Raw genomic sequence first — 25,548 nt, 5'->3', positions numbered from 1 at the left:
GAGACAAATTATGAGGGACATTTATGAAACGAAAAAAATCCCACAAACCTTAAAGTACACTTGAAAAGCTCACACAAGAAGGCTAACCTAGCTTACCTTGAAATGGTAAGGGAGCACACTCAACCCTCATCCCCAGAAAACAGAAGCTAACCCCAGGCAAGGCAGCGTGATGCATCCCGAGACAACAGGACTGGGACATCTAAATAACTGTGTGAGTCAATTGCCTTCACAAAGTTTATCAATTCACTTGAACCAAAATTAGGAACACCCGGTGCTGTAAGAGTTAATAGTCTCAATACCCGAGGATAAGCAGAAGAGCATGACTGATATGATGGGACTGGGATTTTGCTACACTTAATTATTGCAGACACAACTAAAACTATAACTGACACTAATCAAAACTAAACTGAAACTAAGGATTTTCAAAAAATAAAAACTAAACTAAACTAGCAAACAATTGGTAAAAACTAATTAAAACTGATATAAAATTGAAAATCTGAAGTCGAAGCTAAATAAAAATAAAAACTAACGAAAATTGCAAAACTATTACAACCCTGGTCCAGACTAAGATGGCGTTGGACATCTTCAGGGCAGAAAAGGGTTGGTGTGACCAAGGTGTGGTTTGGCTTGTTGTATGTACATTTCAAAATGTTACAGCTCTGGACGGACCAGTTACCAGGGCATGGAAGGATGACAGCCTTTATTACATGAGGAGAAGGGAATTTTCCGGGATTGAAGATCCTCAGGGTGAGTGGTTGACTAAAGCATGCATAAAATAATCATTTTGTTATTGAATGTTAATTGATTGGTAATTGGCCACATTTACAGCTGTGTTGACTTGTTGTGGACGCAGTCTACTTCATGTTTAAGGATTCTAATTAACAGATTGAAAACAGTGACACTAAGAGAAGAATAGGCAGTGCCACACTATCAGATGCGAGTGATGGTTGGGCTCAGTGATGAATTAGGATGATGAATTCGACAATGAGGGAAAAACAGTGGGTAAAAAGGGAGTGACAAATGTGTAGTTCATATTAACACACAGGTTTTGTTTTTAGGTAGTTCTGCGGATACAGGCTCTGGGCGGAGCCAGGAGTTTAACAGATCTAACATGATAATTAAATTGATTTTATTCTCTAACACAGGATGACAAAGCTGGAACAACGGTACTCGAGAGAAGAATTTCTGATACTTTCTGGGATATGATGTCACTAACCTTCTCTTTTAATTTTCTAGCTCCGATGAATTGACACATGGGAGTGTGTCAAAAAGGGGGAAGTTGAGTCTGAACATCAAACAATGGTTTTTGAGTCTGAACATCAAACAATGGTTTTATGAACATTTTATGACTTTATTTGTGTGTTTAATAATTTAGGTATGGTAAAACTTAAGCTTCTAATGTGTTAGACTTAGAAATGGTTCATTGGACTCATTGGGTAAATGCAAACACGCTTACACACATAGATTATGATTAGAATAAGTCCCTGGGTCAGAGAGTCCTGAACATGAGATTCTAAACCAACTTTGAATCACGAGAAGAACAATGGATAACAACATTAGATTATCAAGGCTAGGGAGATAGGTGTTTTGGTTTTCTGCTTTGCAGAGAAAGGAACAGACACCAGATGAGGTCACGGAGAGATGAGGATCCTTCACAGCAGAGACAGACGTAGGGTCTGCCGAGACAGCAACTGGGGTCAAGTGTCATGGCGTTTGGGCTCCTCGAGAAGATGGATCCCATAAACACAGCAATAACCATGAAGGTGTTGGCGAAAACCAGGAACACCAGACCAACGAGGTTCGAGAGGCTCTTGGTAAAAAGAGGGACACGGCGGTGACCCCAAGATACACAGATCTTTGTTTGAAATCGGGGCAGAATAATCCCCTGATCTGTGCAATGACTAAAGGGTGGTCTAACCCCTGAGGTCGAAGAAAGAAGAATCACCCGACTGGAAGATACTGGTAGCTGCAGCAATAAAATAAAAGTTAAAAGGTCCTTAGACAGAGATCCTAGTCTGAGTATATTTGAAAAGTATAAGGTGGCACCAAAATGGGGGTGGGAAACTGGAGCACCAAAATAAAGCTGTGGGAGAACTGGGGAGTGATGGAAGTGTCATCTGTACTTTGTTGTTGTAATCATAGTTTTTCTTGAATCTGAACTGCACAAACACAGAGGTCATCACACATATGGTCCACCTGTTAAAGGGGGACGGAGGGCCTCAGGACCAAGAAGAACTGGACCTTGCAACCCTGGAGTGTATGTTATAAGTGATCTCTTTTTAAGAGATCAAAAGGGGGAATTGTGAGATTATTCTGTTATCATATGTTATCTTATATCTGTAGCTAAAGTAGTTGAATTATGATAACAGCTGTAGGACATATAATTTCCTTTAGTCTAGATTGTGTGCGGTGTATGTAGCTTAGTTCTCATTATACTTTTGGGTTAAAAGAACATATTTGAAGAAGAACAGTAGTTCATTAGATAAGTGTGCATTACTCTGTATCCTTGATCTGCTGTGAATGTCTCACACTGTGTTCTTGACATGTTTTACGGCTGAATCATGAAGAGAAAGGTTGTATGCAGGAGACTCTGTGTCTAGGACAGGGGAGACAGACCACATTCCATACCCCCACCTTTACAGAGAGCAGAAAAACAGGGAGCCGAGGTCATAACTTAGGCACCGTGACAGAGAAAGAATGTGAATGTTTAGGCTTTTACGACTAGGTGGGGGCCACTAGAGGCTATAAGAAGCTGAGTAACCCGTCACCATTTTGAGATTTGCTGTGACCCTCTTCATGCATGTCTCCCCATCCGGATGGCTTATGCTCATAAGTGTTGAATTGTATGGAAATAAAGGATTGTTGATTGAGCATTTATACACCGAGTATTGTCCTTCCTTCAGCCCAAAGATTAAAAGAATTGGGAGATTGTAACACAAATAAGAAACTCAACTCTATAATTAACTCAGTTCAAATAAACATAACTGAACTTAAATCAACAGAAATTAAGGTCAAACTGCACACAGCTACGCTGACCTGAACCTTTCTCTCGAAACACCTAAGTTCTTCTGCTTAAATAGTCCACTTAACCAAACAATTTCTCCTCTGGACTATTCCATTCAGTAGGTAGGTAAGATGAACATGATTATAGTCAAACCTCTACTACTCCTCTTTACTGGCAACAAACCCTGTGGTGTAATCAATACATATCACAACAATAAATCTATTTCTTTATAAACCCTCTAAAATCAACTTTATTAAATTATAAGAGTTCTTCCCCTTCTGCACTTGGTCTCTTCCTGTGACCTCAGATGAACCCAGAAGGTATAAAGCAGGAAGTAAAACTACATTTCCTCCTTTTGTTTCTGCAAGACAGGTAGGTAAGGTAAGTTCTAAACAATACAAATTAACAGTTGAAATAAAGAACATGTTAACTTAAACTTGTAGGAATTGATTTGAACCAAGATGTTATATTATATAATCTGTAAAAGTGCAAAACATAAACAAACCCGGGATAGTAGATGTTTGCCTATTGCAGATTACATGTGAAATATGGTTAAATCAAAACAAGAATGTTAACTAAGAATATAGACAAATGGTCTTCTCACCCACTTTGTCACACTCCCCCCCCCCCCTTAAGACCGTTACTCCTCTGAGTCACGGGACAGGAAATCAGCAATGACATTCTTATGTCCTGTCTATACTGGACCTGGAAACGAAAAGGCTGGAGAGATAAATACCATCTTGTTATCCTGGCATTAGTGTCTTTCATATTACGAATCCATTGCAAAGCACGATGATCAGTCTCAAGAACAAACTCTTTCCCAATGAGATAATATCGTAAGGTGTCTAGAGCCCATTTAATCGCCAATGCCTCCTTTTCAATGGTCGAATACCTCATTTCCCTTGGAAAAAGTTTTCGACTGATGTACTGGACAGGCAACTGCTGCCCTTCCTCTCCTTGCAGTAAAACAGCTCCCAGACCCACCTCAGAGGCATCTGTTTGTACTGTGAAGGGAAGGTTAAAATCTGGACACTGCAAAACAGGTTTCTGACACAAACAGTCTTTCAAATCATTAAATGCATTCTCAGTATCTTTCGTCCACCTGATCTTTGTAGGACTAGATTTTCTTGTCATGTCAGTCAATAAAGCTGCTCTTGATGAAAAATTTGGAATTAGTCGACGCTCTGTTGGCTCTCAGGTGACTGTTTCCTCGTGGCTGCGTGCAGCGGGGCTAGGGGAGGGTCTGTGCTGACGGACTTGGGTTACTGACCTGGTAGCCTGGCTGCCCCTGGGTGGGTCCGGGATGGCCGTGAGGTTCTGGGGCGCTCTGTCTCTGGGCTGGGGCCCTGGCCGGGCCTCGGGAGCTTGGGTCCTGGTTGGTGTGTTGCCAGGGTTGTGGGCGGGTGGGTGCATGGGGGCCCAGCCCTGGCGCAGGGTGCCGCCGGTGCGTCGAGCCACCTGGGGGGCACTTCAACTGGTGGGGGAGATTGTCACATCTTGCAGGAGCTTTCCTCTCTTCAGGAACTCTATCTGCAGGAGGGGGGGATACAGGAGAGGTGGAGGAAGATCTCAGCCTGGGCGTCTATTGTCTTATGTAGTCTGGAAGATGAGTGGATGACTGGGTGGGTGCAGTTTTCTCTGTGGTGGGGTTGGGTGGACAGTCCCGGGCTCTGTGGGGCCAGGAGGCGCTGCTGCACTGGGCCCCGGTCTGGATGGGCCTGGGCCCCCTTTCCCTGGCGGGTCGCGGAGTATGGGGGTGCCTACTGGGGTCAGCGGGGGAGCTGGCCCCAGGGAGGGGTCACTTTCCCTTCCCTTCCTTCCCTCCCCATCTCCAGCTGCCGTCCCTCTTCCCGCTCCACCACAACCACCCACACATGCAGGGCCTTGGAGTAGGGGTATGTCACCAGGGTGCAGAGGAGGCTACCCCCCCCCCTCTGTCCCCTTCTGGCTGCCTCTGCCTCAATTTTATCCCACAACTTAGACATTCACATTACTCACACTCTCATTACACATACATATAGGATCTTGGGGGTGGGCACGATACACGGAATCCAAATTACCATCAGGGTGTACACCTCACCCCTGGCGTCGTTGCCCACCTCTCAATTTTAAATACACGTAGACATTGAGGGCTAGCAGGGGGGACTATGCGCTTACCTGCTGCTCTCTGGCAGGTAGCTCCATGCCCTCCTGGGTTTTAAATGCACCTTAGAACACACATGCATCAACACTACAATGAGCGGGTGGAGGGAGGTTTGGAGTCTTCTCTCACCCCCGTTCTCTGCGGCCTGCTGGAGCGGGGGGGCTAGGAGGAGGAGTTGGCCATCCGACTGTGGTCTGGAGTGTGGGGCCTCCCTGCTGCTGCGGAGTCGGGGTGGTCTGCCTCTCCCCACCGCAGGGAAAAGGGTAACACCACCTGGGTCTGGGTGCAGTTCCCCCCTCCAGGGGCAAGGGTACCTAGACCGGGTTCGTAGAGTACGCTTGGGGAGTGTGATCGTGTGTACAGCGTCTCTTTATGTCTGTCTCCACGTTGGTTGAGTGTGGAGTAAGTGCATATGAGAGCATGAGGGTGGGAATGGATGTTTGTATCTGTGTGTGCCTGTATGTCTGTGTCTATATGTCAGGTTGGGTATCAGACGCCACCTCTCTGGGGACATCTCAGGCCCTCCAAGGTTTGGAGGCCTATCTCCCCCCACCACCACTTCCCCTGCCAGTGGCGGACTCCCTCAGACATCGGTGCGTTGGTGGTTCTTTGTGTCTGGGGATGGGCGTCCAGGTACACACCGGCTCACTCCTTGACGGCCGCTTATCGGGGCCTGGAGCCTGGGGCTCACACGGGCCACTTCGGAGGTGGGGTGCCCCCGGCCTCTCGGCCTGGGGCTCGGTCACTCAGGCACAGCTGGCTGCCGGTGGAGCTCACGGGCACGTCACTGCAACTCCCCCTGGCTTCTGCGCCACGGCTGCTGAGTGAGCCCTCATCTGGGACTCTCCTCAGCTCTTTCTGGGACAGTGGCGCGGCTGCCCCTCTGTTGGTCTTCCTTGGTCTCTTGTGTTCTGGGGGCCTCTGGATGTCTGGAGTTTTGATCTCCTCCATACCTGCTTCATGCCCTGGAGGATGGGGCTGTGGCCCCCCCACACCCTCTAGCAGATCATTACATGAAGGAACCTTTTAAAAAAACAAGCGCGTCCATGCTCACAGGTGTACACACGGGTGATCACACCCACAAACTACACCCTTTTTGGCTCCTACCTCAAAGCACACTGTGTTCTGTTGATCTTATGTGCTGCACAATAATGTTTAATATTTAGTATTTACTGTCATATTCCCATATATCATTGTGATGTTGTTTATTCTATTACTCTTGTTCTCTTCTGCTTGTTTTCTTTTTTTCTTTCTCAACAGGTGATCCAGGTGATTGATATATGCATTTTTTTCCTTTTTTTTCCCCGCCCATTCTGTTGGTTTTTGTTTTTTGCCCTTCTCCCCCGTCCCTCTTCTCAGCTGTTTCTCTTTCCCTCTTTCTTTCTCCCCTTCTTTCCCCCAGTCAAGTCTGTCCCGTATTCAGCAAGTGAAAATAAAATAAACAATAAAAGGTGAATCAAATGGACCATTATGGCAAGGCTGGGATGGTCAATTTGGTAAAGTAAATCCGTTGGGCATCTTTCTTTGCCTTTAGACAATAATTCTGATGGCAAAAGAGCCAAACGGGACAGGCAAAAAAAAAAAAAAAAAAATGGAATTGATTTGAACCAAGATGTTATATTATATAATCTGTAAAAGTGCAAAACATAAACAAACCCGGGATAGTAGATGTTTGCCTATTGCAGATTACATGTGAAATATGGTTAAATCAAAACAAGAATGTTAACTAAGAATATAGACAAATGGTCTTCTCACCCACTTTGTCACAGTGCTATATTTGGAAGCAGCCCCCCCCCCCCCCCTCCCTTTTCGACAGGTTGTGTGTGAGACTTTAAATCATCAAACTGTAATTATAAATTTTAAATTGTTATTGATCCCTTTACCCCTAGTCCTAAAATATATATTTATTTTTTTGCTCTTCATATATTTATTGTTTGTTTACTTGCACTGCTGTAAATGGAGTCTTGTTGTCTCGTCTCTCTATATACTGTACTGTATATAGCGGAGATGACAAAGTTTACTTTGACTTCAGCACAGCAGCGAGCATGCGCACCGAGGGCTCTCGCGCTCACTTTTTGCCTATAGAATTTCGAAAAAACATTGGTGATAAATTCTTTATCATAATATCTGGTGTTTTCATGTTTATTGGTTTGTTTTTATTTTGTTTTTATTTTGTTTTATTTTGCGAGTTGGCTATCAGATGCCGCTCCGGCCAGCCAGAGAATCCCCTGCCACCCCATTCTTTCCTCCTTGTGCCACAAGCAGAAGTCGCACCTCACAAACGGAGGGCGCCCTTACTCCCAGCAAAAAGGCTATAAGAACACCAATCGGTGCCTATGCCATCCCCAAAATGCACTGGCATGATGTCGAGGCAGCATGAGTACGAGCAACTTTTTTTTGCTGATGCCCGTGATGCCGCCCCCTACCACGATGCCGCCCTGGGCAACTGCCCGTGTTGCCTATATCAAAAACCACTACTGCTCTGTGTACTTCCTGTTTGACCCTAGAACTGAAGAAGCTTCTCGGATGAGAGGTGAAATGTCTTCAAACAACTTAAAGAAGTCCAGACGCTTTTCTTTGCAAGCTCCTTGGACTATACTGAATAATAACACAATTTACATTAACTAATGCTAAAGAGCGTAGCCATAACCAGTGTTGGGTGTAACATGTTACAAAGTATTGTTAATGTAATCACATTGCATTTTTTAGTAATGTAGTAATGTAACACATTACTGTGCGTAATTCCATTAAAATTACAATTATGTCATTACTCACATTCCAAAGGTTCTTTAGTTGTCTGTACACTGGCCTAATAAATAATATAAAAAGAAAAAGAAATCAAACAAACATGCCGTTGTCTTTCGGCGCAGTTGTGCTCCAATCCACTGATTTCAGTGTGTGTGTGTGTGTGTGTCGAGTAAAATAGTGCACTTGTGTATAACTGCTGATGAGTGCCAATATGGACCTTACTTTTGCTTTTAATGAACAAAAAAAAAAAACAAGTGCATGATGCAAACTCTGTATAGGGCAGAAACAACTACATTATCCTGCTGATAGAACTTCACTTGTATAACTATGCATGTGACAAATAAAGAACCTTGAACCTTGAACCATCTACAGAGACAGTATACTAATGCAAATCTAGCCAAAAATCAGTCAGTGCAGTGAGTCAATGCAGACCCCTGCCCAGCAGCCAGACCCTGAACAGGTAACAAAGACAGTGATGTGCAGTCAAGCTTGAGGCTTCTTCAAGCTTGTGTTTTTTAGAGTAGAACCATTGTGGTGATCGCTTTGCAGCTTCTCTAGGCTGGTTTTCATCTTTGCTTCATCTTGCTGGTTTTGTGTTCATATGTTAAAAGTTAAAAGAAAGATTGTATGTCTGTCTTCATTAAGGCAGGGAGTCATCTGGGTGTTTAGGAACATCAGGTTTATATTATTAACTGGTAATTATAATTTTCCTCCTCCTCCTCTTTACTTCTTTTGCTGCAGACTTTTGTATAAACTGATTATCTTATCACATTAGAGTATTTTTAATGTAGGCACATTACTTTTTTGTCTTCATTTCCAGCTATAAAGCTATATTCATACTGAATGCTGCTATTTCTCAGAAACTGCAGCTTACATCCCTGCTCTCTGCTGAGACACATGAAAGAACACAAAAGACAAGGATGGGGAGGAGCAATGTGTACACGCTGTCTATTTGTGTACATGCATGACAAGAGTGCTGTTTCCATTGACATGTCTCCTTTGTATGAAATTGAGTAACATACTGAAGATAAAGGAGAAACTCTGAAACGAAAACAGTTCCTATAATGCTACTAGCAGTCTAATACATATACTAATGTTGGTTGCCATTGACATGAATAATATTTGTATCAGTCAAAATATTTCAGAAATGAAGTCCGTCAGTAGAGTTATTACAGTCTTTTCTTCCCCATCTCTAAACCACACGGGTTTCTGTTCTTTACTTATGGGTGTTACTTCTCTGTTAGTAACTTTTTTGTAATAGAAAACATAAAAAAACAACAAAAAAAAAAAACAATGGGGCTTTCATTCTCAGTCTTTCATTCTGTTTACATGATATTGGTGTCACAGGAGCCAGACTTCAATATTTTAAGTGTAACAATTTGTTTAACAGATTTTCTGAACCAGGGGTAAAATAAAGCATAAATTAGAGGGTTTAGACAGGAGTTTAAATAGAACAAACACATTACAAATGCAACAGATGAAGCACTGAGCATGGCATCTTGACCTGAGAGTGTGACACCAAAGTATGGGCAGAGACATATTAGAAACACAATGATAAGAACACTGATGGTCCTTACTGCTTTCATTTCAGATTTCTTAACATTTGTACTTACTGACCCCTCGTGTGTCAGAGCTGCAATATGTGACCGCATGGCACGAGCTTGAGTCATAGCCACAACAAATACGTTTAGATAAAGAACTACAATCACAATGACAGGACCAATAAAGGACAACAATAGATCTGCAACTCCAAAAGCATGGCCAACAACAACCACACACTCCCCATAGCAGGAATTATACCTGCCAGGTTGCACCAGGTTGTCTTTTAGCAGGAGACATTGGAAGACTGAAGAACATATCCAACACAGATAAACACATGCTTTTGTTCTTTTTGGGGTGACTTTGGTAGAGTAATGGAGAGGGTAACAAATAGCCACATAACGGTCAATTGATATGAGAACCATGGTTCCTATTGACGCAGAGGTAATAATGTAGTCCAAGAGAAAATACATACTACACATGAATTCACCAAGAAACCAGCAACCATCTATAATCATAATTTGAAATAAAATCAGGAGACCCACCAGGCAATCAGAGACAGCCAAAGATAGGAGGAGGAGATTGGTGGGGGTGTGCAGCTTCCTGAAGACAAAAGACAGCGACACAGTTATTATTATTATTATTTGTAGCAACAAGTGCAATTTTATACAGATAAAAGGAAAAAGCATTTATTTCAGACTCACTCAGATAGGATATCATATCATTTTCATCTTTTAGCCATAAAATCTTACTGTCTGCATATGTCTAACGAAATTATTACTTGAAATGTGAGATGGAGATGATGACCAGCAGATTAAGAGTCACGGTGAGCAAAGAAATGGAGGACAGGGTAATATAAATAAGGATAGAAAATGTATAAGGACGCATGGTCTTCCTGCAGGAGGAGTTGTGGAGTTGTGGAAAGCAGAGTTCAGTTTCTTCAAAGGTTTTCATCATTAGAAAAAGGAGGTTCCAGCTTTCTGCCTGAAGCTCTTTGTTCTGTACCTGATTTATTTTCTTTGCTCACATTGCTCCTCCCTCTTGCCCACTGGTGGCAGTTTTCTTTCAGTATGTTTACAACTATGTCAAATCCTGCATAGTTTCATTGTGTATTGAGGTTTTTAAACTTTTTCCAGTGAAGTTCATGTACTTGATAGATTGCATGCATTACCTACAATCGGCCAACCCTGTTCTTCGACCTCAAAACCCCGAAGTCTTCGACCCATTACTATCAGCCGTACCCTTGCTGGAACTTAGGAGATGCTACTTTGTCATTTATTTACCCTTCCACTGGTGCACATCCTCTGCCTCTACCTTCCCTGCCTAAGAGGCGCTATAGGAAGCGGGGCAAACTGAGTGGGTTCCATGTTCGCTTTAAGGTCTACCTTAAGGCACATGCTGCGGCTAACTCCTATTCCACTTTGGATATTTTGCAACCTCCTTTCTCCATTCAGGACCAGTTGTCCTTCAGACTGATTAGCCACCGTTGGATTTTTTCCAGTAGGACGACAATCTTACCCAGCTCGCCCAGTGGTTTGTTCGCCTGCTCGGACATGGATTGGGTCTCCCTAAACGATCTTTTTCTTACCTTGTGGTTGGATTCTTTGTTCCTGATGGAAACTTGGATTCGCAGCATTCTTACACAGTGGGTGAGTGAAGCGACACATTTAAAGAGCCACTCGTTGGACTTGGTCATTTCATATGCTCAGGATATCTGTATTAAGAGCAATGATAATGTTGGCATCTCTGACCATTTTTTGTTTATGGTCGATGCTGAGTAAAATGCAATAGAATTGACTTCTGCGGGCCCTCGTCGCCCTGTATGTATATTTAATTCTGAGACTATGCCTTTTTTGATCCTGATAGCACGGACACTAAGTCTTTTACTCCGTGATCAATCCTTGTCCTGGAAGGTCAGATTTGGCTTCCTCAGCTCTCTGTGAGCAATTTTTAAATCATTTTACAAGAAGAATTCTATCTCTTAAGCCTTCATTTTTACACCCCTCTGTGGTGAATCCTCTTCGTGCTAAAGTAGGAAGAGGTAGGAAGTAGGAAGTAGTTCATTCTCCACCCTCAAGAGATTATTGGACAGGTGAGAAGTTCGAATTCTGGACGTGACATTTCTCCTATTATTAAGGATGGTTTTGATGTAATTGGCCTTATATTCTACCTTTGATGAACCTATCATTAATGGTGGGCTGTGTCCCGACTGCCTTTAAACACACAACAGTGCAGCCTGTTCTTAAAAAAAAGCAGCCTTGACCAGAATGATCCTGCAAACTATAGACCAATCTCCAAACTCCCGTTCTTATCTAAAGTACTAGAGAAAATTGTGTTTTGCTGTGTGTCATGCTGTAGGCATTAAGGGTTCTGCCCTTAACGGGTTTAAATCCTATGTCTTGGATCATTTTCTGTCACAATGGGATGTTACTCACCCCATCCAAAACTGAGATTGTAGTGTTTGATAGGCATATCCCTCGGGACTAGTTAGTGTTGGGATTCAGAGATTCTTTTATTGCTACCATATAATTTGCCTTATGAAGAATGTATTAATAACATGTTTCACAGTATCATTTATCAGTAATATTTCCTACAGGGTTTATATTGCATTGAATATGTCTGTCATCACATTGACCTTTCTATTTTTATAGGTTGAGTTCATTCTATACACAATGCATAAATGTGCTTGGTTAAGAGTTGATGTTCCATTCTAGAAGGTTTTAAGCTTCACTGGTGAGAGTGTCCAGATGATACATGCTGAGGGGAGATGAGAACATAGCAGGTTAATTGCATGCACGCTTACGATACACATATTAATCTAGTAGCAGGTCTGAGCGAAGGCCTAAGCGTCTTCTGCTTCAGTTTGAGACTGGCTGCTAAAGTACTTTACTTAGTGATTAATGACGAGGGTCCAATTATTAGCTCTCAGAAAAGCTAAGACCTGAAGTTATTACCTTAAAAGGCAAGTAATGAAGAAAGGAGAAGTTATATGTCAGTTTATAGTTATTAAAAGTATATGTGATGAACCCTTGCCTGTACGATTTGAACTTTTGTCCGTCTGTCACCAAGTATTTTTGAACTGTATTGACGTAGGTGTGATATTTTATCCTATAAAACCAGAACCCAATGTATTCTTGTCAGAGCAACACATTCTGTACGCTGATGGTTGGTTGTTCTCCTGTGATAATAAAACTCATCGTTTGATTGCACTTTTCCGGAGCCTCCGTCGTTTGTTGTCTGGTCTAAAGTTGATCGATCTCGTAACATTTGGTGGAGAATGCGGGCAACTGAGGATCAGTAGAACGAGGTTCAGGTGTTGTTGTCGGCGAAGGTTGAGGCCGGATCAGTGAATCGGACGGCAGACGTCACGGTGATCAGTTTGACTATTGGGCCCACAGAACAAAAAGGTAAGGCACAAACCTCTTAAACAGAAATTGTGCTGTATTGGAGTATAATTCTAAAACAAGTAGTCAAGTGGTCATCCGTTGATCTCTGTTTTGAGTTTTGTTTAAAATAGAAATCTTTATTTGCAACAAAAGTGAAACTTGAGAGAATTGTTGCATTCATGGAAACTAGGAAAAAGCAGTACTGAGCTAAAAGTAACTTGAGACGTCGTTGCTGAAGAAATAGAGAAGAGAGACTGATTTGTGCGTAAGGAATAAAGGGATTAAGAAGTGTCTAAAGTCACGGAACCGAAGGATTCCACCCCCGGGAAAGACGTTTCCTGGGTATTAAACTAGGGGTGGGGCCCCGCTGAGACTTTGTGGCCTCAGATATAGCCCTGGTAATCGTAGAGGATTACCTTGAGAAGACACTTAATAAATACATGTTTTAAGAGTAAATACCGGACAGAAGTTCCGAGGAATAGTGACATGTGTTGAGAATAAATACCGGACAAGAAGGTCCGAGGTGTTGATATATGATTGAAGAGAAACTCAGGCCAAGCCGTGAGCTTGAGGTTTTGTAGTGAAGTGAGCTGATTATTAAAAGTGAGAAGTCTGATAATAAAATACTGTGAGCGTGGCCGTACTGGAGATTGACCATCTACCAAGACTTGGGACCTTGGTTTTAAAATAGGTTATGATCAGAGGATCATTTTGAGAGACACTTATTTGTGATAAAAGAGTAATACCGGACGCAGAGGTCCGAGGAGTTGACATGTGATTTAACAGACTCAAGCCAGCCGTGAGCTTGAGGGGCACAGTAAACTGAGTTTGAAGCAAGTCAAGGTTTATGTGTTGAAGTAATTTTGATAATAATGCTGCAGGGGCTGTAGTAGTTTCATCCGTATCTAGAGAAAGGCATGCTCATTTCGGGATCGTGCCAAATTGAATATTCACGTACAGGTGATCTTCTTTACATGAAATGTATATGTTGTGGTGAAACGGAAGAAACGCCTTATGGTTTTACAGTGGCTGCAGAAATAAGACGGTCAGACTTACCTAGCTTTTTGTTCCGGTGTTTCCTTAGATTTAGGTGCTTGGTAATGTACAGGAGGCAGAGAGGGCGTTTTCTTCCTTCTGCGAGCGTGCATTTGATGAGTTTGAAATTCAGTATTATTGGACAGGGTAGATTACGCGTTGCCGCATCAGAGAACGATTAGTAGCGTCTGAGGGGAACTCCGCCGCTCTATATCCGGATCAGCTGTGATCCACGAGTTAAAGTTGAAAACAGTGACGTAAGAAACCGTCTGAAGTAATTAAAGTGCCAGGCGCCTGCAGGTTGGCTGTGTGAGGCTTTTTAAAAGTCTCTTTTTCCTTTCTTTTCTCTCTGGCGAGAAAGTGCCTAGTTAACATTTGGGGGCGGCCACTTCCCCTTTTTAAGTTCAACCAGGAAACACAGTAATAAATGAAGGAGCGAGTGCACGGTGAATGGAAGAAAGGTTCCCCTATCAGACGTTTGATTCTAGGACATTAACTGGTTTTACCTTGACTATTTTGCTGACACCTGTCACTCATGGGGAGCCTGTGGAGGTGTTGGTTTGTTGTGAAACATCAGATAGAGAGTTTGATTTTGTTAGAGCAGAGATTTTAACCGAACCAGAGTTTCGGGTTGATTGTGTAGAACTGTGTGAAGACTTAGCCCCAGTTCTGGCCCAGCGTGGTCATTTAGAAGAGTGAGAATTTCCACAGTAAATGTTGGTGTGCCATAATATTTTGTTTCAGTGAAAACCGAGAGAATTTAGGGGAAACTATTATATGCTTGTACTCCCTGCAGACATAACTGAGGACCAGCTTCTTGAGTTTGTTGGTCATTGTTTAAGAAGGTTTAAAGAGCTGGCTGAACTTGCTGAGAGAGGATTTGTTTCTGAATGAGAGATTTGAGTGTCTTTAGGTGTGATCTAGGTGTTAAGACTGGCTGGGTTGTGCAGTTGAAACCACTTGTTTTATTAAAAGTGTACCAGCAGAGATTGTTTCAGCTAAGAGCTACTGGGTGCAGCCTACTTCCCCTTTTTACTTCCCCTTTGAACAGGAGAAGAAACACGCACTCTAGGCCTCTTTAAGATTAAAAGAATAAGGTTGCTTGTCTCCTGGTGATTTAAAATAACAGGCCTTGCTGAACGGTGTGAGTTTGACTTTAACAGAAAGAGAAGAGAATTGTTTTTAACTTTGTGCAGGTCTAAGGTATCTGAAATATACAACTGCGCAGTTTTTGGGTTGGCCCGCACTTCCTCTTTTTACTGAAGATCGGTCTACAAGTTGCACGAAGTATAAAAGCTCTGTGCTTGGTTTTTAGAGCAAGAGTTGCAGCTGGTGTGGTGTGTTTATTTTGTAGCGCTGATAATTGTGGCTGTTTTGAGAATTTATGAAGCAAATGCTGTTCTGACCCAGTGCTGGTTATATCAAACAGGGTATGAAAAGAGGAAGTGACTGTTGGGTGGCTGCAGGACGTCTGATAAAGAAATAGGGAAGTCGCCTCAAGGAGCTTGCAAGGAGGAGTCATATAGCAGCCATTTTGGGGAAATCTCAGAGGAACCAAAATGAAGAGCTCAATTATGACATCTAGTGAACCAACGCTATATAAGCCACTAAATGATCAGCTGGAGCAGCTGAGCAAAGCCATCCACATGTCTTGTTCAAGAACAACTAAAGCAGCAGATAAAGAATTCAAAGCTGTAAGGAAATATGTGGAGAAATTATGTGCTGCCCAACAAAAACTTTGCAGGACAGACACCCTCTATACTTGATCTTCAAAGAGGAAGTCCGACAGAAAACACCTGGTGCCGTCAGGATGTTTAAGTGACACAGAAGTTCAGAAAATCGAGTCAGAAATGGTTTTGTGGCTCTTGGTAAACTGATTTTGAGGGAAAATCAGTGTTTATTGTGCTGAAGTAACAGATCCGGCGCGGTCTGATGGGAAGAATCAGCTGTACCATTCTGAGTGTGCAGCTTTGTTGATATTAACAGATCCGGTGTGGTCTGAGGAAGAAATAAATCGGTGAATGGTGGATATACCCACATGAATTTTGGTGGATCCACTGAGGTCCAGAAGAATAATCAATGTGGACTGTGTTGGTTTGGATGTTGATAAATGATCCAGGAAGAACTGCCCTGGGTCTGGGTCTGTGTGTTGTTCAGTAACAACATGCGCAGTTAAAGTTGGGCGCTCTTCCTTACTCTTTTAGTTTCAAAACACGAAGGGTGTTTGTTTCACTTTAAGGTTGGATTAAGAATTACTGTGTGAGGAACGGTTTCACTTTTGACTAGGGAGATAATATGCTTACTTTTGGGTCTATGAGAATTGAATTACAGTGAGAGGGGGATCTTCTGAATGCGCATGCCGGGGTAAAAAGAGTGAGTTCAGACGAGGAAGCCCGAGAAAAGGACACCTTGAGTTGAGCAAGGTGTTTAACTGACTCAGGATTTCAGAGAATCGAGTCAGCTGTGATCTTGAGTTCTAATGGTAAATTGATTTTAAAGGAAAATCAATGTTTACTATGAGGAAGTAATTCTGAAGATATTACTAGATGTGCTGTGATACAAGTGAAGATTAAGTTGTGTACATGAGGATACACAATTGTGTCGATATTGCTGGATCGGCTGCGGTCCATTTGATAAGTGAATGCTGACAAGAAACTGTTTTAAATCCTCACTGGCAGCGGTGAGATACATGTGCTGAAGATTACTGGACCCGGCGAGGTCCATTTGATGAAGTTCTTGGGCAGATAAATGACCAACAGTTCTTCAAGTGTGTGGAGAATTTAAAAAAAAGAAAACTGAACTTGCAGGTTCTCTGTACTGTGTGGACTTATATCAGAGTTATAAGTCCAAAGGTTATGCCCTGGAGGCCAAGAGTTGTGTATAGAGAAGAACATGACTTAGAAAAGGACATTTAAGGTCACATTTTGTCTAAGATGGGGAGAATTGTCCCATATGTGTTTATTTCTCTTCTCTTTTAAGAGGACAGACGCAGTTACTGAGTGTTGTCTACTTCCTCTAAACCTCTTTCTGATTCTTGAAAGCATGTTTGATAAAATACTCTTAGGAAAGCGTATTTTGAGTGATTCTAAGTGTGTGAATGCTGTGAGTACTCGATTTGAATGATTCTGTGTGATTTGTACAAAATAATAAATAACTAATAATAACTCATAGGTGAGTGTGTGAACAGAGGAAGTCTGAGAGAGAAGTGTGTGCGTAGGCAAACTGCAGAGTGTGTGCGTGAAAGAGGGGGTATTGTTTTTACATCAAGATTTAGTAGAACTAAAGTAGAACGTCACAAACAAACAGATAAAAAAAGTAAAATAAAGAGAGAAAATAACTGACAATTACATTAATGAATAGAAAACACACATACACAAAGTGCCATATGTGAAATTATTCTAGGAAAGAATCAGAAGTGAGATAGTTTAATATAAGATGCAATGCAGGAAGTAGCTTACACTCCAGAGCCAGTGTGTCCCCTCCCCTCATAGCACCCCTGCCCACTTGGCCCCCGTATCAGGCGAGTATGGAAGGCTGGATAGCCCATGACGGGTAAGATCCCACCTGAAAACCCTGGGACAACCTAAGGCAGGCACAGTCACGATTACTCGGCCTCAGTCCCTGTGAGCTCAGACTCACTGGTGAGATGAAGTGAAGAAGACAGGACCTCAAGGGTAAAGCCGCTGGGCTGAGGCAGAGGGGGAAAGTGGCAAGTGGAGCCCTAACTTCTGGCTGAGGACAAGGAAGGCTGTTATTTAAGGCGGGAAATTAGAATTTGGGTTAGCAAATTTGGGAAGGAGAAAATTGACTGTTTAAAGGCAAAATTGTGAAGGAGTCTGAAACACTGCAAAGCAACACATGCAAAATCACACACCCACAAACAGAAAATGCATTAACCTTACAAAGACAAGACAAGCTCATGATGATTAATGCATAGACATTGATTAAACCTGGCTTAGAACACAAACATACGCGATGAAGATCAGCTTGCTATTTCTCTGAGTGATAGAATGGTGTGAATGTTTAATAAAATACACTTGTGTTTGAAGTTGTGGAATAACTCAAAAGAAGCTATATGACAAAGGCAGTTATGGGAAAAAGAAACGGTGATTAAAGTAGTTTTAAAAGAGTGACTTAGGAGTGCTCTCGTACTGAGTGATCAAAACCAGTGATCACGGTTGAAAGAAATAAAATAATTTAATAAGGTGGTAATGTTTGAACATGTATTTCTCTGGTCACGGCAACTTCTTGAGAGATGACTCAGTATGCAAAGTAGTTGAATGACTCGGGACAGGAAAAGAAAAAAGAGAAACTTGGGTTTCCTGTCTGACTGTGTGAGTGAAGCTTGCACTGGAGGAGACACTGTGACTGTGTGGCGTTTAACAAGACTTTCTGGGTATTTGAGCAGGTGAAATTATGTCAGTTGACTTCGGAGTGACAGGACCATGAAGAACTTGTGGCAAAATGTTCTGTGTTTAAGATTTTTGAGGTTGTTGTAGTAGTGATGGATTGATTCGGTCAGTTTGCTTTGGATGTTCTTGTTATTTTAATAGAGGGAGTTTGATTAACCATGGACATGTCTGAGAGGGGCCCATTATTTTTGTAACAGTGCACTTAGAGAAAACCTGTCAGGTGATTTTGTTTTGTGCTTTGATGAGCTAATAATCAGCTCTCTTTTTTCTCATTTTTGTTCTAAGCAGGCCTGCAACAGTGAATAACAGCGCTGAAGATTCTCGGGGAGAGCAAATATAAGGTGGGCTTTCCAGATTTCAACTGGCTGAGGAGAAGCCTACCTGTGATCAGGTCTGTCTAAAAGGATTGTAGCGATTCAATCCAGTCAAAAGCATAAAAAACTAGCTTCCTAAACAAAATAAAACAAAAACAAAACAGAATAAAACAAATGAATGAGCTCATGTTGCTGAGAGTGGAGAATCTGATTATTTGCGCGAGGGTCTCCACTATTAGCAATACCTGGTGTGAATATGTATGAATGGATGTGTGCAAATGGACGGTGACTAGACGGACGAGGTGAACGAAGGTTGGACCAACTGGACACTGAGGTAAAGACTGGACTAAGGTGAAGCACATGACTGATGACTGTTCTGTTTTAAGTTTTCTTTCTTATAACACAGATTGGATCATAAGTGAGGAAAACTCAGTATGAAATGTGAAGTTCGGGTTAACACACAGGTTTTGTTTACCTGAGAGGAGGATTGCTGAGGTGTAAAATGATATGACTAACCTTTTTCTTTAATTTTCTAAGCTCAGGTGAAGCATTTTGAGTTTGTGACACATCTTATGTTTTTATGTGTCACAAAAGGGGGGATTTAAGGTTTAATTTGAAATGGGTTTCAGGATCATTTTATGACTTTCGGGGTGTTTGAGGATTTAGATATGGTAAAACTGAGGCAGAAATTGTTATTTTCATGTTTAAGTTAAAGGATTAAAATGAACTGAATCCTGTTTAGAAGAAACTCTTTACACACATAAAGAGCATTGAGATTAAGTAAAGTTAATATAAAGGATAGAGCCCAGAACATGATATCTTGAACCAACTTTGGATAATTAAGGGAACATTAGATGAACACAGTAGATTAGTGAGGTGTAGCAGAGAGAGGCTTTCTGTTTTCTATCCTTTACAGGAGAACATTCCAGTACCACAGCGACCACAGGGGTGGCGAGAATCTCCAGTTTCACAAAACAGGTCACATCTGGAGTACACGCTGTGGACAGGGCGACCCTGGAGGCAAAGGTGGTGTGGCTGAAGGTGCTCAAACGAAAGTGCAAGGAACCACGTTGGACTGGTCCTTACGAGGTCATTGCCAGAACGACTACAGCAGTTCGACTGGAAGAGAAAGGCGACACCTGGTACCACTGGTCGCAGTGTGCACCCGCACACGAGAGCTTGGTAGAGGAAAACTCGTCTTCAAAGAACACAGGTGTTAACAAACAGAGGCAGAATAAACCCTCTCACCTGTGCAACGGGCCGACCAGTGGTCCACCTGGAAGGCCGAAGAAAGAAGAAGAGCATCGCAGAAGGTCGCCGCGCCACCAAAAGGAGCGGTAACAAATTGAAAGAACTAGAAGGAGTAAAGGTGTAGGAAGTAGATTTAGGGCAGCTCACAGCCCGGCGTAAACGCAAGGTGCTGTCTCACAGCTTGATTTATTTGTTTTGTTGAGCAAAATCTCTTTGGTTATATTTTAACTTTTAACATGGAACACGCCTCTCTGGAGCTTTTCTCCTTAGGGTACCCGAGGAAAAAACCCTTATCCATAGAGACTATGTCAGCTCCCAAACAGATAAGAACAAACTAAAAGCTAGAAATAAACAACTTAAACATAAACAATCACGAAGAACAAACAATACAGAATCCACATCTGAACCAAAGATTAAAACAGTGAAATGTGGATTATTAAATATTAGGTCTCTATGTTGCAGGGCGCATTTTGTGAATCGGTCGGACGCGGATGCCAGTCCAGCACAGCACTTCCTGAGACAATAGTTGCTAAAACGGGATCGGTGAAAAGACTAAAGCGCGAGGTGTCAGGTAAAGGTGATGAGTGTCTCAGCACATACAACGGCATAGAATTAAATTATGTTAAAGGGTCCACCAGCTCATTCACGTTTGATTTGTGTGACGTCATTAAGTGTGCAGGAGCTACTAGCAGCTATATAGCATATGATGTGTGGGTCTGTAATCACCCTATGATATGCTCCAGTTATGCTTATTGCAAAGCCCCTCCTGGGGCAAACACATCCATACATACACAGCAGGTCAGTGGTGCTCCTGGGAAAATGAGGTAGGTTGGACAGGAGTAGAATGACAGCCAAATGTGCCGGAAGGCCTGCAAGGAATAGTAATTCAAAGGGTTTATTCTGTTTCTCATAACCCTGTCACCATCTTCTTAGGTCCATGGAACATTAAGTGTACACTTAGTTTACCCCAAAGCCTGAGTCACACTTAAAAACTCAATGACAAATCTAACTGATAAACTAATAATCTAGCACCAAACACGATAGGGCAAGCAGAGAATGCCAATTCATTTATGCCAAAACAAGATAACTATACATGTTTCAGGTTTTCTACAGATAATGTAAAGTACCACGTGGGAGAAATTGACCCTACTTGGTGTGCTGTCACACCCACGGGAAGAACCACGAATAATGTGAGTGACCCGAGCACATTAATTGGAACATGGGCAAGAAGTGGGTTGTATTATTATTGTGGGCAAAGCATCCTTTTGGTTCGTGTCCCAAGGGGAAGCGTAGGGACATGTGCGATGGTGCGACTGGGAGCTCCACTCATACTGATTGGAAATCAGGTAAAGACTATTCAGCAACACAACACACGTACCTTAGCAGCCAGACATAAGAGACACATGTTGGTAAAAAGAGGGACCCAGGGTATACATGCATATGACCCCCGGCTAAACTCTCCGACTAGGATAGACTCCATAGGAGTGCCCAGGGTAGTTCCAAACGAGTATAAGCTGGCAGACCCAGTAGCTTCAGGGTTTGAAAGTATATTCCTTTGGATAACGCCTAATAAGAATGATGACCACATTAAGTACGTTCATTACAACTTGCTGAGACTCTCTAGCCTTACCAGGGACACCATGGAACAACAATACTGCCCCAGATGGCTCAGTAACCCGAGCTCTGGAGGGCCTGAAAATTTGTCTAAAACCATGCATGAGCACTCAGGTATTGAAAACCCGCTGGCATCGTGGATGAGATCCATGTTTGGACAATGGAAAGGTGTGGCTATATCAGTGATGTGCTCATTGGTTGTATTTTTGGGAATATTGGTCATCGCTGGTTGTTGTATCATTCCTTGTGTGGGGCAGGGAGTGATACAACATGAAATATGGTGACATTCCTGTTGGAATGTCAAAAGAGGGAATGTTGGGATTCAGAGATTCTTTTATTGCTACCATATAATTTGCCTTATGAAGAATGTATTAATAACATGTTTCACAGTATCATTTATCAGTAATATTTCCTACAGGGTTTATATTGCATTGAATATGTCTGTCATCACATTGACCTTTCTATTTTTATAGGTTGAGTTCATTTTATACACAATGCATAAATGTGCTTGGTTAAGAGTTGATGTTCCATTCTAGAAGGTTTTAAGCTTCACTGGTGAGAGTGTCCAGATGATACATGCTGAGGGGAGATGAGAACATAGCAGGTTAATTGCATGCACGCTTACGATACACATATTAATCTAGTAGCAGGTCTGAGCGAAGGCCTAAGCGTCTGGCTGCTAAAGTACTTTACTTAGTGATTAATGACGAGGGTCCAATTATTAGCTCTCAGAAAAGCTAAGACCTGAAGTTATTACCTTAAAAGGCAAGTAATGAAGAAAGGAGAAGTTATATGTCAGTTTATAGTTATTAAAAGTATATGTGATGAACCCTTGCCTGTACGATTTGAACTTTTGTCCGTCTGTCACCAAGTATTTTTGAACTGTATTGACGTAGGTGTGATATTTTATCCTATAAAACCAGAACCCAATGTATTCTTGTCAGAGCAACACATTCTGTACGCTGATGGTTGGTTGTTCTCCTGTGATAATAAAACTCATCGTTTGATTGCACTTTTCCGGAGCCTCCGTCGTTTGTTGTCTGGTCTAAAGTTGATCGATCTCGCAACATTAGCCATTCTATTTGGCCCCCTTGCTAGCTTATTCTCTGACACTGTAAGCAATCTAGGTGTTTTCCTGGACAGTTCATTTAAGCTTGTTAAACAAGTGTCCTCAGTTGTCAAATCTGGCTTTTTCAATTGCACAATCTCTAAAGCCAAACATTTTACACAGCACAATGACCTTGAAAAACGTATCCATGCTTTTGTGACTTCCAGATTGGAATACTGCAATTCCCTTTACTTTGGCCAATCTGTCCATCTCCATAGAATTTAGCTTGCTCAAAATGCTGCAGCTCGTCTCCTAACTGGAACTGGAAAATTTGCTTCCATTACTCCAGTTCTTGTTGACTTTGGCTACCCATCAAATATCGTATTGATTTTAAAATCTTGTTGCTTACTTTTAAAATTATAAATAACATTGCGCCTAGCTATCTTCCTAACCTTCTTAGCTTGTATACTCCTCGTCGAGCTTTAACCCTCTGAGGTCAACGGACGCGCCGGCGCGTCAAAATCACAAGACCAATTTAAGACGACACAGCTACAAGATGCAGCGACTCAGAGTCTCCATTTCAACCTGGATCAAAAGTGCGGAATTCAAACTATATACCAGTTTTTGAATTGTGTTGATGGGCCACATAATACCAGAGTTATGATAAAAAAGATACACGCAATGTTTTATTCTGAACAAAACAGTTGTGTTTACAGCGGGAAGCACGGTAAAAAAGGCATTTTCTACAGACAGCGCTAGCAAACACTCTCCGCTTGTGAGTGAAAAAAGAAAAAGAAAAAAAACACCCCTTCCCTATTGGTGTTAAAGTTTACCTTGTCAGCCAATCAAAAACTGATATGGCAACATGTGGCACTTGGTTGTTTAGGGAGAAGGGGCAGTTTTAGGAGTGACACCTGCGACGGAAAGCGGGCAAGCGAAAGAAAGACAGAGAGAGAGTTTTCATATGTGAGACATTAGTCATGTTTAGTGTGTTTTGAGGCTAGAGTTAGTGTGTTGTGTAGTTATTGTTTTGTATTGTGTGTCAGTGTGGTGGGGCGTGGTCTGCGGTGCCGTGCAGGGAGGGCGGACGCACCGGCATGGCATCCTTAATCACGTCCGCCTAGTTAAAAACACGGGGACTCAGGGGTTTGTGGGTGTTGTGGTGAGATGTCAATAAAGATGGCTCTGAATGATACTCCGTGGTCCCGCCGTGCCTTATTCTCACCACATTGGTCCAAAACCCAGGAGGCAGCACGGTGGGTCCGTATCGGAGCCAGGGAATGGAGGAGCTGGCCCAGAGGGTGGCCGAAATGGCGGCCGCCCAGCGGGAGCAGGCGGTGGAGGTGCGTCGCCAGCAGGAAGAGCTGCAGGACCAGTCCGAGCGTCACCTGGAAAGGATTGGGGAGCTGGCGGCGCTGCTCTGGGCCTGGGCGCCACCCCCACAGGTGTGTCCCGAGGACAGTGAAGCGGTGGAGGAGCCGCGTGAGGAACCTCAGCAGCCGGAGGTGGCAGACGAGGCGCGCGGGGATCTGCGCCTGCCGGAGGAGGGGGAACAGCCGGGTGAAGAGCTGCTCCTGCCAGGAGCGGTGGATGAGCCGCTCCAACCGGAGGCGGAGGACGAGGCGCGCGAGGGTCTGCGCCGGCTGGAGGAAGAGGAGCTGCGTGAGGGGCTGCTCGAGCCGGGAGGGGCGGTGGAGGGAGTAGTAGTGACGGAGGAGTCGCGCGATGGGCTGCTCCAGTGGGGAGCGACCGAGGTGACGGAGGGGCCGCGCAAGGAGCTGGAGGTCCCCGTGCCAGGGGAGCCTGCTCGAGTGGAACTGGCGAGCGAGGTGTGCGCCACGCTTGAGATCGCCGTGCTCGCCAGACCGGCCTCATCACCACCAGAGGCCAGTACACGCCACACCTCTGCCCAGACACCTGTGAGCTGGGGCTCACAACTGTGCCGGCCGCGCCGGGTGCACCTGCCACGCGTCCAACTTCCGAACCAGCTTGGCCTGCTCCGCTGGATTCACGGGCGGCCACTTGAACTCGCACCTCCCCGTCGCTTGGCTGCTGGCACTGTTGTTCGAGCTTTCGCAAAAGCCGGCATCGTTTCCGAGGAGCTGCACGGCACGGAAAGTGACTCTGACGGTGAAGACAGTGAACCTGGCATGTTTGATGGAGATTTAGCGCAGCTGTTCAATTCAGACACAGAGGATGAGGACTTCGATGGGTTTGATTGATGATAAAAATGTGAGTACCAAACTCAGTTTTGCTCCTGCTTTATTTTTAAATACGCACACTTGTATGCTTGTGTGTTGTTGATGATGACGATTATAGGTAATAAAAATGTGAGTACCAAACTCAGTTTTGCTCCTGCTTTATTTTTAAATATGCACACTTGTATGCTTGTGTGTTGTTGATGATGACGATTACCGGCAATAGAAATGTGAGTAAGGTACCGAATTCAGGTTTGCTCCCGCTTTATTTTTAAATACGCATACGGTACTTGTATGCGCCCTATGGTCCAGTGCACCTTATGTGTGTGTTAAATACAGTAAGGGCACACATAACTGAGACTGCGCCTTTTAGCACAGTGCGCCTTATGGTCGTGAAAATACGGTATTCTATTCTGTGTAAATTTCAGTGTTTCAGTAAGAATGGTTACTGAAGAATGGTTACACTCGGATGTGGAAAATGTGCTATCTAGCGCAGTACGTGAGAAGTACCCGACCCCAAATGCTGGTTCCATACCAAAAATTACCTGGGAGCCTAAACACACTCCCAGGGAATTTTTAGAAAGAGCTAAAGAGCAGTGGATGTCACAGACAGGTATACACCCAGGCCAGGGAGGTGAGGACAGGGCATGGTTCCGCGCAGCGGTGTTGGTAGGTCTACCAGAACGAGTGAGAACCGACCTAGAAAAGAATCCAGATTTTGTGGTCGCTGACTCTACTCAATGGGAGAGACACGTTGTGCATCAGCTCCAGCTGGAGCTGGACGAGGCGAACAAGCAGAAAAAGAAGCTTGAGGAAGCGCAGGCGCAGCTGTTGAAGTTACAGCTGACCAAGGCCC

The 25,548-nt window shown here is 43.3% G+C and overlaps 1 protein-coding gene across 1 annotated transcript; it reads right to left on the bottom strand.

The window, feature by feature from the left end:
• Positions 1-8,237: 8,237 nt before the first annotated feature.
• On the bottom strand, positions 8,238-14,911 carry LOC120725696 (trace amine-associated receptor 13c-like). The gene is made up of 2 exons (XM_040018670.1): positions 10,216-14,911; positions 8,238-10,037 (listed from the first exon to the last, which is right to left on the bottom strand). Exons 1-2 carry the CDS (start codon positions 10,389-10,391, stop codon positions 9,221-9,223), a joined length of 993 nt encoding a protein of 330 aa, XP_039874604.1. The 5' UTR covers positions 10,392-14,911; the 3' UTR covers positions 8,238-9,220.
• Between the last annotated feature and the right edge of the window lie 10,637 nt (positions 14,912-25,548).

The sequence above is a fragment of the Simochromis diagramma genome, unplaced genomic scaffold (assembly GCF_900408965.1).
Source record: "Simochromis diagramma unplaced genomic scaffold, fSimDia1.1 OVJJ01000733.1, whole genome shotgun sequence".
NCBI classification, from domain to species: Eukaryota; Metazoa; Chordata; class Actinopteri; order Cichliformes; family Cichlidae; genus Simochromis; species Simochromis diagramma.
The sequence above is the reverse complement of the archived record's forward strand: the minus strand, read 5'-3'. Positions and strand labels throughout refer to the sequence as shown.